Genomic DNA, 13,979 nt, shown 5'->3' with positions numbered 1-13,979 from the left:
ATACATTTTATTTTAGTAAAACTTGCATTCTTTAAAGTGCAATATATAGTTTATATAGTTATGTATAGTACATATATATATATATATATGTTTAATAAGTTAACTTATTTTTAATTTTTTAATATTTTATATAATTTAAATAATTTTTATTTCTAAAATATTAATATATATTTTATTTATTTTATACTGACATTAAAGTACCTATTATTTATAACATAATTTAGTAGGTTTTTAATTTGCAATAATAAATTCATAAACACATTACTGATAGAAAACGATGGCATACAGTAATTTGTTTGTAATTGTCAACCTTTATAACTGAAGCTTCCAAAACAAGATAACTTGGTTATAACTAGACTAGGAGACGACCAGACTAGATAATGTTTAAGTTTGCAAGCCATAAAAGCACATATCCGCATGCAAAGCTTAATGTTGAGCCCTGTAAACCGTTTTTGTTGTGTTTTTATATATATATATATATATATAATTCCACTAACATTTAGAAAGAATGTCTCTTCAAAAGCTACCTGTCAGTCTTGTGCGGTTGTTGAAACAAGATGTTGTCGAGTCATCCTGGTAAATGAATTCAGGTGCTCTCAACCTTGAAAAATGGACATATTCATTTGGGCTTTTTTGTGCTCTTGTGGTCGACACGTTCAATTAACTTGAATGCGGCCCAGCCTTGGGAGTCTATGAATGTGAACGCTAATGAATGGCTTGGATCTTTTCCTTTAGATTCCTGCCAATAAACATTCCATTAGCTTCATGTCCTTGAGACACGCATCGGGGAAAAACCCGGCATTGTTCCGTTCGCCATCTCAGTCATCTCTTCAATGAAAGAGAAAACGGAAAGAAAGCAAAAGCTGCTCTTAATTCAGACTGTAAAGGATGAGCCACGATTCATCAGGGTCAAGAGAGGAAACGGCTTTTGAAAACAAAATATGAATTCTGTGGCTGTGGATCGGGCTTATCTAATTTAGGAAAAGTATTCTCATACCAGCTTTAATAAAAGAGACTGATGTTTGGGATTCAACCTGAGATTACAAAGCCAAACATTAAACCAGCGAAAGAAAGAAAGAATAGTTGATAACGAAACGATTAAACATCTGCCTCTGACTAACACAAACTCAATATTAAAAGATCAGCTGGAATGTTTCTGTTTTAGATGAGACACAGGCCACGCCTCCTTAATGAAAGCTCAGGGATTCATAATGATTAGGTTGGAGTGACTAACCTCCTACTGATGTTATATTTTATGCGTTTTGAAATCGTTATATGCGAATACACTGTAAAATCAGTGGTGTAGCACCAGCGCTAAAGAGAAATGAAGTTCAAGCTGGCTGGGCTGACCTTTGCGGATGCCGGCGTAGCTGCTGCTGAGGCCGTTCCTCTTCTTACGGTGGCGGTACAGCCAGATGCTGAAGACCATGAGGATGATCCAGCAGGCCGCGCCGAGGCCCGCGATGAAGGCCGGCTGACGCACCACGTCTGAGATCTGCTGGGAAATCGTATTGTCATCGTCCAGCGGCGGCGGAAGAACACGGCCTGACGAGTCTGAGAGAAAGACCATGAGAAATGAGAAAAAATTATTTGATATAGACCATAACACTGATGCAATAATGAAAGAAATATTTCAGGTACAATAAACCTGCGGAATGCTGTCAGTTTCAGAAGAAACGATTTGCACATAATCCAATTGGGTTATGAAAAAAAAAAATGAATTGGCAGTTAAAAATCAATAACTATAATAGTAAAGCCAGTTAATATAACAGACAACTAAAAGATAATTGCAAAACAAAAATAATAAAATAACATTTTGCATGTCACAGAACTTGTTTAACACAATATTCCTTTAAATTTGTAAAACTTTTTTATATAATTGTATTTAATAAAATAAGATAATAACTAGATAAATAAATGTATAAATAAAAATAATATAGTATATCAATATTTTTTGCATGTCACAGAACTTGTTTAATGCAAAACATTCCTTTAAATTTGTAAAAGCTTATACAGAAAATATTTTTAGTTAATAATAATAGTAGTAGTAATAACAACAGCAATAATAATTATTTACACTACCGCTCAAACATTTGGGATCAGTAGGACTTTTAAAGAAGTCTCTTCTGCTCATCAAGGCTGCATTTATTTGATCAAAAATACAGAAAAAAATCTTGCAAAATGTTATTACAATATAAAATAATGGTTTCTATTTTAATATCCTTTAAAATATAATTTATTTCTGTGATCAAAGCTGAATTTCCATCAGCCATTACTCCAGTCTAAAGTGTCACATGATCCTTCAGAAATCATTCTAATATGTTGATTTATTGTTAGAATTATCAATGTTGGCAACAGTTTTGCTGCCAAATATTTTTTTGGGAAACTGATACTTTTTTCAGGATTCTTTGACAATTAGATTTTAATGTATATTAAAATAGAAAAACGTTATTTTACATCATAATAATATTTCACAATATTAACGTTTTTCCTGTATTTTTTATCAAATAAATGCAGCCCTGATGAGCATAAGAGACTCCTGTAAAAAACATTAAAAATGGTCCTGATCCCAAACTTTTGACCGGTAGTGTACGTGTCAAAAATAACACTTGATATTATAAAAAATAAACTATAATTGTACTTTATTTAATTATATTGATAAAATCACTATTCAGTTTTATTCAGAGCTGTTCATTTTTCTTTATGATTAATAATGTGAATTTTGCTACTGACTTTGAACTGGAATAAGAAGTTAGAATAGAAAGTAAAAAAAGAGTGTGTTCCATGCTTTTATATATTATGTAAAAGATGAATTATGAATGACAAGCTGCTGTCTGGAAGAACTGCAAGCACAAAGCAACTTCCCTTCTGTGCTGTCGCTCTCGGTTGTCCTCTCTTATTTCTACATTAAAGAGAAACTAGCGCTGTCGACCCAAAAGAAATCTCATTCCGTTGACTTCTTTCTTTTTTTCATCTTTTCCCCTTCCTCTCTGCGTTTCATGTGGGCGTCACTTTCATCTTTGTGACTATGTTCAGTTTTTGTCTAGCTGGGGGCAAACAGGTTCTCCCAAAACCTGAGCATCTCTCTCTCGCCGCGCTGCACTCCCTGCTCTGTCTTTGTGAGTCTGTCCTCTGTACTTCCTGTCTCAGAGGTTTTGTTTGTTGTTTGGTTGTGACTGAGACTCCGCTGAGAGGCCAGGCCAGGACAGGTGCGTAGGATGCAGAGATGCAAGAAAGCCCACGGTGTGACAAATGCTTTAGAGACCCGCGTCCTCTGCTTCCGGCGGCGGTGTAAGGCCACAGAAGCACACTCAGCAGGGGAATGGAAGCAGATCAGTCACTGGGATCAAGAGGAGTGGAGTGCATTCATCCCACACTGCACAAACCGACTGCTGTAATGTTACTCAAAATCTTGCAAACAGCGTAAAATAAAAATAAATAACTATATATACTACTGTTCAAAAGTTTGGGGTCGTTTTTAAACAAAGTCTCTTATTCTCACCAAACAAATTTGTGATCAAAAATACAGTAAAAACAGTTATATTGTGAATTATTATTACAATTTAGAATAACAGCTTTCTATTTGAATATATTTTAAAATTTAATATATTCCTGTGATGCAAAGCTGAATTTTCAGCATCATTACTGCAGTCTTCAGTGTCACACGATCCTTCAGAAATCATGCTAATATGCTCAATTGCTGCTTAAGATGTTTTTTTGTTTTTTTTGTGCTGTTAATATTTTTGTGGAAACTGCGATATATTTTTCAGAATACTTTGATGAATAAAAAGATCCAAAGAACAGCATTTATTTGAAATATAATCTTTAGTAAAAATGTAAGCATCTGTACTGTTACTTTTGATCAATTTGTGTCTTTGATGAAGTATTTATTTCTAAAAAATAAATAAATAAATAAAAATACCCCAAACGAGCAGCATTGTGGGAAATATTTTACAAATAATATGCAACAAAATTAGATTTTTGTACTGGAAGTAATTGCAAATTACTTCCTTTTTTGTAAGTTGCTTGGAAAAAGCGATACACGTGCTGTCAAACGTTTAATCGCGATTAATCGCATCCAAAATAAATGTTTTTGTTTACATAATATATGTGTGTGTACTGTGTATATTTATTATGTATATATATGTAAATACACACACATACAGTATATATTTTGAAAATATTTACATGTATATATTTATATTATTTATAAATATATTTAATATATAAACATATGTATCTTAAATATATACATGCATGTGTATGTATTTATATATACATAATAAATATACACAGTACACACACATATATTATGTAAACAAAAACGTTTATTTTGGATGCGATTAATCGCGATTAAACGTTTGACAGCACTACATGTAAATGTAAATTACCTCAATTCTGAATTTACCCTGTAATACCCAAGTTACTTTTTCAAATAGTGCACATTAGTTTTCTATTTACTTTTTAAGTAACAAATACAAAAACCTCTCCCTTCGTCACAACAGTCATGTAGACCAACATAGTGTGCGTTTACATACACAATATACTGCTTACTATTAAAAATCAGCACTAAAACAACAGTTGCTTTATATCAAGTCCAAAAGTTGATCATCTGTTTTTCTTCGTGTACTATACTGTATGAGTCTCTCTTTGTGCATCCAACAGGGTTTCAAAAGACCATTTAATCTCTTTCTGTCAAACGACTGACTATAAACTAGTTTCTGACAGCAGTGATTGGCATCTTATTCAAAACAGATTTGCATAACCGGATGGCCTATTATCCACCTGTGTCCATTGGCACAACACCAGGCTGCGTCACAATCACTTCCATTCAGTGCAGTTTAACCGCTGCCACCGATGTCTCGAGGCTGAACAAGTTAAAGCTGGTAAGTTAATGGAGAAATAAACTTAAAGCAATTAAAGGCTTTGCAGCACTAAAGTAAACTGCACTTTACTTGACGTCTCCTTTATTCTCGGATGAGAATGAGGACTCCGATAAGGCTGTTTTTGTAAATTACATACTTTTTGATGGCTAACCACAAGGCAAGTTACAACCGTGCCATTCACAAGCGTAGACGGTACGTTTTTTAAAGAGCAGGCCTTAAATAATGGCCATTCTCACAAACCTTTCCAGCCATAATAACACAGCCGGGTGTTAAAACGGGCCGGTAGCTGCTTACCAGAGTGTTTGTTGTGTTTCTGTAACCCGTTATCAGATGAATCAACCATTCATATTGTGCTCTTCTTTAGCTGCCAGTGTTGAATAACAGCGGTCCGGCAGAGTCGAGCGTCTCGGTTAACCAGAATAACATCCCGGTCTGACTCACCCAGCTGGAAGGACGTAGCCTCGCTCTTGACCCCGGGACCGGCCCCTGTGCTGGCTGCCACCTCCACCCTGTACGTGACCCCTGCGAGCAGGCCGGGAATCAGAACCGAGTGTGTGGATCCATCCACCGTGCGGTTAATGTGATATCGGCTTTCATTACCCAGACACCAGATCTGAGGGGGGAAAGTAAAGAAAACATGATAGGAGACAAGCGGTTAGCACTTAATAAAAATTATTTATGTTGAATAACAAGTATTTTCCAAAAGAGTGAACCTTTTTAAGGGATACAACTTACAAGCAATTTAACCAGTCAAATGTCTGGGCACACCTACTTTATGATTACTATTTTGGACATTTTAATAGTCTTCAAGTCTTTAAAACTCTTTAACTATGAAATAACACAAATCTAAGTATAGAAATGATGTAGTGTCCAATAAAAATAATTTTATTTCTCCAACCTCCCCCCGGTTCCTGATGAATGAGTTTATTGTTAATATTATTATTATTGCTACTATTACTAATTAATACTATTATTTTGCTATTTGTCATCTTCCACATCCTCCAACTTTCCCCTCATTTCTGATTAATTGAGTTCATTATTATTATTTAATTAATTTTTTTATTATTAATATTTTATTTTTTTTATTATTATTATTATTGCTATTACTATTATTACTTAGCACCTTCCTCATCCTCCATCCTCTGATTTTTGTTATTAATGCTATTATCATGCATGTATGTTTTGTTGACCTTGGTTATTTTGTATTTGATTTGTCACTGGTAAATTGTATATCTGTTTGCATAAAAAAAAAATTTAAAAAAAGGGAAAAAATCATTTTATTTTTTTTCATATTATTATTATTATTAGCATTAGCATTATTATTAAGATCATTTAAAGCATAAATAGTAATAATAATATTTTTACACACAGGTTTGGACACACTTGACTGAATGTATGCTTCACATGATCATAATAATAATAATAATAATAATAATAATAATATTTTGTAAAATAAAACATAATAATTTCAAGCACATAAATAAGTCTTTCAAAAATATTTTTAAGATCATGAGATCCATAAATTCAGTCAAGTTTATTCAAACCTGTGTGTAAAAAAAAATTATTATTACTATTTATTAATTTATGCATTTTTTTTTTTTAAGAATTAAAACAAGTCTTTAGAACAAAATCTTTTTAATATCATAAGAGGCATAGATTCAGTCAAGTGTTTCCAAACCTATGTATAATAATAATAATAATAACAATAATAATAATAATAATTATTGTTATTATTATACGTTTAAATGTAATATTGTGTTTAAATACATTTTTATCAAAATACTTTGATCATGAGAAGCATCAATTCAGTAAAGTGTGTCCAAACTTTTGTGTTTGTACAAATAGACAAATTGTTTCGCTAACTTTATCACTGTCACGTACAAATATTTCTCGTCTGAAAATAATGCACGACTGTCCTTAAAATAAAACTAGAGTTTCCTCAAAGCTAGTTAGTAAATCTATTTGGATGTTTCCATCAGCCCTCCTGCTTCAATTCAGACACTATCATGTAGCGCTAAAGTTGAAATGTGTCATGAAAACAAGATTCAGCACCTAGAATAAACACTCCCTATCTGTGGTACCCACATTCTGTCTTCATGTCAAAGGTCTGATTTTCCCTGACATGAAAATGCAGTTTTCTTTGTTTTCATTGCACGCACCGAACCCTGGTCTGTTTCCTCCTCTCGGGAAGCTCAGCCAGCCGTGGCGTCCAAATGAGTGTCAAAGTGTGTGTGTGACCAGAGCTTGGATCAGCCACCCTCACCCTAACACAATCACAGGCCCGGCAGGGGCCCATTCAGCGGGTGAAATGTGATATCGGCCCTCACTGGCCGTCTAACTTCGATTATAAGGTCAGCGCACTGATCTACGCTGAGCTCTACACAATGACGCATAGAAAAAAGGCTTTTTTACATGTTTTTCTATGCTGACGTCCCCTTTTTTGGAAATGCTAACCAGATTTAGACATCCCCGAAGGCTTCAGAGGAAAAAAAAAGTGGATTATGGGTCGAAAGAGAGAAAGTGAGGTAACGAGCGAGGACGTTCTGATAGTTCTGAAGTTCTCCTGAGGCACAATGGGGTAGAAAAAATAAGTGCATAAGAAAAGTGATTAGCGAAAAATCCTCCTCCGCCCAATTTAACAAGCATGAAATTACTGACTACCTTCCTTCAACTGCCCGAAAACATTTACCTGGAAAATTAACTGGGACTGAACGACTCGAACCGCACCTCTTCTCGTCAGCCGCGACCTACGAACTAAATACTGAAACACCGCAAAGCCATTAAAATTTAAGAGCCTGAGAGGAATATCGTATGAGATGGGCTCTGTTATCTTGTTTGGACATGAAAAGTTGCCGCAATTATATTTGCTAGTATGTATTGCATATTACTATATGCTAGTATGATTGCGTGTGACTACAAATACAAAGGGGACACAAAAAGACACGAAGCATCTACAAAACAATTCTTATTCATAATTCGCAAACGTAATTATCTTATGAAATATAATGCAGCATGTTTTGAAGTAACGTTTTGGCACACTATTAACCAGTCAAAAAGATATTTTGTCTGAAAGTAGCCCTAGTCAAAACAACGTCTGATACAACATTGTACTTTGGTCAAAAAAACAAAAAAACAAAACAAAAAACATGGCCTCTGTTATCTTGTTTGGATATGCAAAGCACATAAAGACACGCAAAACGAAAATAAAGAGAAAGAACGGAGGGAACGCAGGGTAGCTAGAAAATTGATGCCGCAATTATATATGTTAGCATGTACAATTGTGTATCAAATACAAAGCAGACACAAAAAGACAGAAAACTAGCTGATATATTTTTATTTTATTTTTTATATTATATTTAATTATATTTAGAAATAATTGTAAATTTTATATAGAACATAATATTTAGAACAATATTACAACATAATAAAATATTTATTTAAATACAATATTATAATTTATAATTTCAAATGCTTATAAAGGAATGTTTTGGCATAAATACAATAATGGGAAAAAAAATAAAACCTACAAAATAAGTCAAATCAAAAGAAACAAACATATCAAAACATTCCCTATGATCACATCTGTCTGGAAGGCCATTGTGGTAACACCCCACGTGAACCACTAGGTGGCAGCATTTCACAACATCTAAATTCCCCCCAATGAAAATCAACCCATTAACCACTACACTCTCAGCATTCATTCAGCTGCACATCATAAAATGAATGGAGTGTGAGCCAGTAAATATAATTTTCTCTTCCACTTCCTGTTTCCTTCCTCTACTACCATCCTTCATTCTGTTTTTGTTTTTTTTCATACTCTCTTTGTCTCTCTCTCTTTGTCTGTTTCCTGTGGTTCGTACCTTATATTCCTGCACCACGCCGTTCTGCTCCTCCTCCGGGGGTGGTTGCCAGGATACCAGAATAGCTGTGCCGTTGCCTCCGCTTCCCGTTACGGTGACCCCCCTGGGAGCAGCGCTGGGCGCTGCGATAAGATACACGAGCGGGACGTTACACACACACCTTACAATATACACGTGTTATGCATGTGCATATACACCTTCTTAACACCTTAAATTATGCAAATATGCAGATTTCACATGTGCATGTGTGCATATATAAACATTATGTAGACATATATAGGCGCTATGTGTCTGTGTGTGTGCTCTCTGAAACACATGTAAGCACTCATTTTAATAGTACACACTCAGCGGTATTAGTGCACTTAAATAATGAGCGGCGACTGCCAAGCAACATGATTGGACCGTCCCAGTGCCAGATGCCAGCAGAACGAATACTTGAGCTCAGGGTGAACAAAACGTTGTCACTGGACTTCATTTCACATAACTATTATCCACTTAATACATAAATGAATGTTAACACAAAGCCCTGGAGTGAAACATTTGCTTTGTGTTTGCTGTCTCTGATGTTTTGCATTTCAATTACATAAAAAGCAGGCGCGCACAAACACATACACACAAACACACACAGGCAAATTTGGAGCAGACCAAATGGCTGGCGTTCCCCAGAGCCACAGACGCCACACCCTCAGAACAATTAGCACAGCAGTTGTTTGAGCTTTCGGGTTTTGGCTTCTCTTTGGCTGCTTGGCTTTCGCGAAGCGTTTTAAACGGCCCGCTTTGCCCTCCCTCATGGGCCGCAGACCACACGTTAACATAAATGAGAACTACTGAATGTAGGCGAGCGTCTTTCTTACTCTAGAGGACTGCACAGGTATGCAGAAAACCTGAATGTAGCCTGTGAATGTGATCGAGCCAAACCCAAAAATAAACTCAGCGTCTTTCTATTTCCTGTCCGAGCGGGTACACCCAGGCGCAAATGCAAAACACTGTTTGATTTTGCCCAGGAATGTGAGTGCAAAAATATTTATAATAATTTATATTCAATTTATGTGATATATGATAATTTTGTAGTATTTTATTATTATTTTAATAAAATAAAAAAGTATTATAATTTGTTTCACAAAACTAAACCATATGTGAGCATAAAATTAAAAATTACGCGTGAAAAAAAAAAAAAAAAACCCTGACTAAAACCTGGTCCGAAACAAACCCAAAAATTTTAATTATCCCAGGAACATGAGTAAAAAAAACTACTATTTAATTTTATTATTTTTAACCATATGTGAACCTAAAATTAAAAAAATTAAGCAACAGACTGAAACCTTGTCCGAAACCTAATCCAGATATTCGAATTATCCCAGGGCTGTAAGTTTAAAATGTTCTATAATAATTAATGTTTTTAATTTATGAAACATTACTTATTTATATAACACACACACACACACACATATATATACATACATATACAGAGCTGGGTAGATAACTTAAAAATTGTAATCCATTACTGATTATAAAAATTGTACTTAGTAACGTAATCCATAACATTACACAGTTTAGGTAATATAATCAGACTACTTTTTGATTACTTTTTACCTAACTTATCATATTGATTTAAATAGGATAATCTTGTACCATATTGATATAACAATGCAAAGAGAAAGAAAATATATTACATTTGTTGTTATTAACATAATGAAGTGCATTAAACTTTACATTACGTAAAGATTTCCTAAACTGTGGTTCATAAAGGAACTGCAGGGGGTTCATAATTTTAATGAAAAGCTAATTATGTAATCCTCCGGATTACATGCAATCAGTTACTACCCAGCTCTGTATATATATATATATATATATATATATATATGCACATCGCATTGTATTGTGACTACTGTGAAGTGAATGAGAAATAAATTGTGAGACATTACGCTTTAAAGAGCACACAGTCAGACAGCTGGAAGCTCTCCTCACCTTCCTCCAGGGTCCTGGCCACTTTAATGTCGCTGTCTGTGCCTTGGAACTCGTTGAAGAAAGGTCGGACTTTGAACTCATAGGTCACGCCCTTCTTGAGCTGGGTGACGATTGCGCTGTTCTCCCCCAGGGTTCGAACCTCAAACATGGCCCATTCCACCCACTGCTGAGCGCCCTCTGGGGATGGCCGGTACATCACCTTATAGCCCTGAATGTACTGAGACTGCTGCTCGACCTACAGGCAAGAACAGGGCAAAACTGAAGGACAAAATCACTTAGATGCTGTAAACGCCTGCTAATGATTACCGTTGGCATTGTCCAGGACTAGGAATTTTTATGACATTTGTTGCTAGTTAGCTACACCATGGTTTATCAGACATACCAACATAGTTAAATATTATAATGTGCTGTAACTTTTACAATAACTAACAACATTATAACAAAACTTATAACTATAATCCCAGATATTAATTTTGTTCCCTGAATATTTTCATTTTTTATTGCATTATTTCTATCATTTTGGACGAAAGTCTTTTTTTTGTGGCTTTGTGGGTGTACGTTGAAATACTTATCCTAGGTTTAATATGCAAAAATCAACATTGAAGATTAGATTTGAGCTTCTGATGACTTCTAATGTGCAATGATTTTCATATAGGAGGTGTTCAGGACTGCGATCAGTCCATATGGCCGTGGAGGGAGGAGAACTGTACATGCTTGTAAAGATTTTAATCAATTCTTGATCCGCCCCAATAAAAGCAGATGTCGTTTCAGCTGTTTCTGATTAAATACGTATAAAGTGCAAACGACCCAAAATGTTAAAAAGTAACATGCTGGGAATACTTCTGTTCTTGTGTGCATGCGTTTGTGGAGTGAAAATCTGTACAGAATTAACCTTGACTTCAGATGTTTAGAACATACTGTTTAATTAAAACTAAATTAATTTGTTCAATATCACATAAAACTTAAAATTAGTTAAACCTGTGCTTAAACTGAGATAAAAAGCAAGTTGCCAGTGAGTTAAGATAAACTTAATTGACAAAATATTCTCTTTAAATAAGTCTTATTATTGTTTTAAAATTTTCTAATTGTACACAATTTTGATTCTCAATTATGTATATCTAATGTTTAGGATGTTTAGTATTTCTCTGGAAAACAAGATAAAACACTGATTAAAAGAGGTCATTTGAATTCCACATGCCAAGTTATGACTAAACTTATGTCTTTAGTTCCAAACCTGTAAGACCTTTGTTTACATTCGGATCACAAATTAAGATATTTTGATGAAATCAGAAATCAGAAGAATTGTTGAATACTTTTGTTTTCTTTGCGCACAAAAAGTATTCTTGTAGCTTCATAAAATTAAGGTTAAGGAACCACTGATGTCACATGGACTATTTTAAAGATGTCCTTACTACGTTTATGGGCCTTGAACGTGTCAGTTGCATTGCTGTCTATGCAGGCTCAGAAAGCTCTCAGATTTAATAAAAAATATCTTCATTTGTGTTCCGAAGAGTAACGAAGGGCTTGCGTGTTTGGAACGACATGAGAGTGAGTAATTAATGACAGACTTTTCATTTTTGGTTGAACTATCCCTTTAACAGAATTTGTATTTTTGAGTGAACTGTCCCTTTAAAAAAAATGTGGCGGCACTCACAGTCCACTGGATTCTGACAGAAGATGATGAGAGAATTGTGGGATTGTGGAGGTGAATGACAACATCTCCCAGCTCCCTCTGGATCTGCCCATGGTCCACTCCTTGACTGGTTGGTGGGACGTCTACTCACATAAACAAACCACATAGAAAATATGAAGTACAAGCATATATGAACATCAAATACCCCAGAATAATACACAAAACAGTGATACATTTCATAACTCTCACGAGTGCAATATTTAAAACACGTGAAAGGACGCTTGTCTGGGAGGTCAAAGGTGAACTGACCTTGTGTTTTGACAGCGTCGCTGATGGGGCTCGGATCGCTCAGGCCGTACGCATTAGCCGCTCTCACCAGGAACAGGTAGACGCCGCTGGGCTTCAGACCCTTCAGAACGAAGCTCTCTGTCTTCACGTGATCCGCGAGCGTCTGCCAGCTGCTGCCCGCCGCATGGCTGCCGTCCACACCACACAAATCAAACATCAGTTTACCCAAACTTTGTAGCGAAATATCGCAACTACAAACATTATTCCAAACAATGAGGTTACTGCAAAACTCAGGAAAGCACAGACGTGGGTATGTTTATTTATGACAAATGGACTGGGTATTTACAGAACCACCATTTGCTTATAAGGATATTCACAAATGTTTATAAAGCACACGCTCGTACAACCAAACCGACCAATGATAGATAAGTATAGTCAGAACTGATGATGTCACCTGAAGGCCTCTATGACGTAAGAGGTGGGCGTGGCTCCAGCATTCAGATTGGGCTTCCAGGACAGAGACACAGAGGTGCGGCTGACGTCCGTGACTTCTGGTTTGAAGGGGGCGCTGGGGATGAGGTTGGGATCTGTGGGTCGGCCCGGCTGAACCGGAGCGCCAAACTCTGAAACCATAAACACACATGAGCATATCATCCTGTGCAATGATTACAACCAAAAACTGGTTTAAAAAAAAAGCATTTTTGTCTTGCTTTCCGGTCTAAATTTTAAATAAAAAAATATCTAAAGATTCTTAAAACAAGGTCAATTTACATGGGAAGCAAAAGACTATATGCAGTATCAGACATTATATGAAATATTAAATAGATATCAAGTCTTGCTTTTTAGAGAAATCAAACAAAATTTTGTGGAAAAAAAAGGAAGAAAAAAAATTTGCCACTAGGGTAAATAGACTTGTTTTCCCTTTTGAACTGTGTTTATTTTTCTCACCCCACTAGCATGTAAATCTGGCTTTAAGGACGTTCAGTTATTTATGTTGGAAAATAAGAGAAAAATATTGAGAAACAAAATGTTTTTTTGTTTTTTTTTCCAGTGCAGCGGCTCAAATCTGTATCAAGAAACAATGAAAACCAATTACAGGCATAGGGTTGGGTACCCCGAATCAGAACGCAGATTTCGGTGCCACTTAAATGCTTGAGCGATATTTGTTGTCTGGTTCTCCAAAACGGACGTAAGGATCACCGTCACCGCACGTGAAACATAATTTCCCAACTGAGAAAATTCACGAACGCAAGTCGGAAAGCTCTAATAATACAAATCCAACACATCTTTGTAGTGTCATGTTGTTTTCACATTCCGACTTAAAAGCACAACTCGGGAAATGAG

The 13,979-nt window shown here is 35.4% G+C and overlaps 1 protein-coding gene across 1 annotated transcript in view; it reads right to left on the bottom strand.

Moving 5' to 3' along the window:
* The window catches only part of LOC107745216 (roundabout homolog 1-like), a 270,426-nt gene that overhangs the window by 21,273 nt on the left and 235,174 nt on the right, over positions 1–13,979 (bottom strand). The window contains exons 12-18 of the mRNA XM_016559072.1: positions 13,090–13,258; positions 12,657–12,823; positions 12,369–12,490; positions 10,715–10,949; positions 8,747–8,868; positions 5,328–5,499; positions 1,351–1,554 (exon numbers count right to left, since the gene is read on the bottom strand). Of these exons, the coding sequence (XP_016414558.1) occupies positions 1,351–1,554; positions 5,328–5,499; positions 8,747–8,868; positions 10,715–10,949; positions 12,369–12,490; positions 12,657–12,823; positions 13,090–13,258 (1,191 nt within the window). The remainder of the gene's footprint in view (positions 1–1,350; positions 1,555–5,327; positions 5,500–8,746; positions 8,869–10,714; positions 10,950–12,368; positions 12,491–12,656; positions 12,824–13,089; positions 13,259–13,979) is intronic.

This window comes from Sinocyclocheilus rhinocerous, unplaced genomic scaffold (genome assembly GCF_001515625.1).
Source record: "Sinocyclocheilus rhinocerous isolate Xijiao unplaced genomic scaffold, SAMN03320098_v1.1 scaffold257, whole genome shotgun sequence".
Taxonomy (NCBI): domain Eukaryota; kingdom Metazoa; phylum Chordata; class Actinopteri; order Cypriniformes; family Cyprinidae; genus Sinocyclocheilus; species Sinocyclocheilus rhinocerous.
This window is presented reverse-complemented; position numbering and strand designations above follow the sequence as displayed.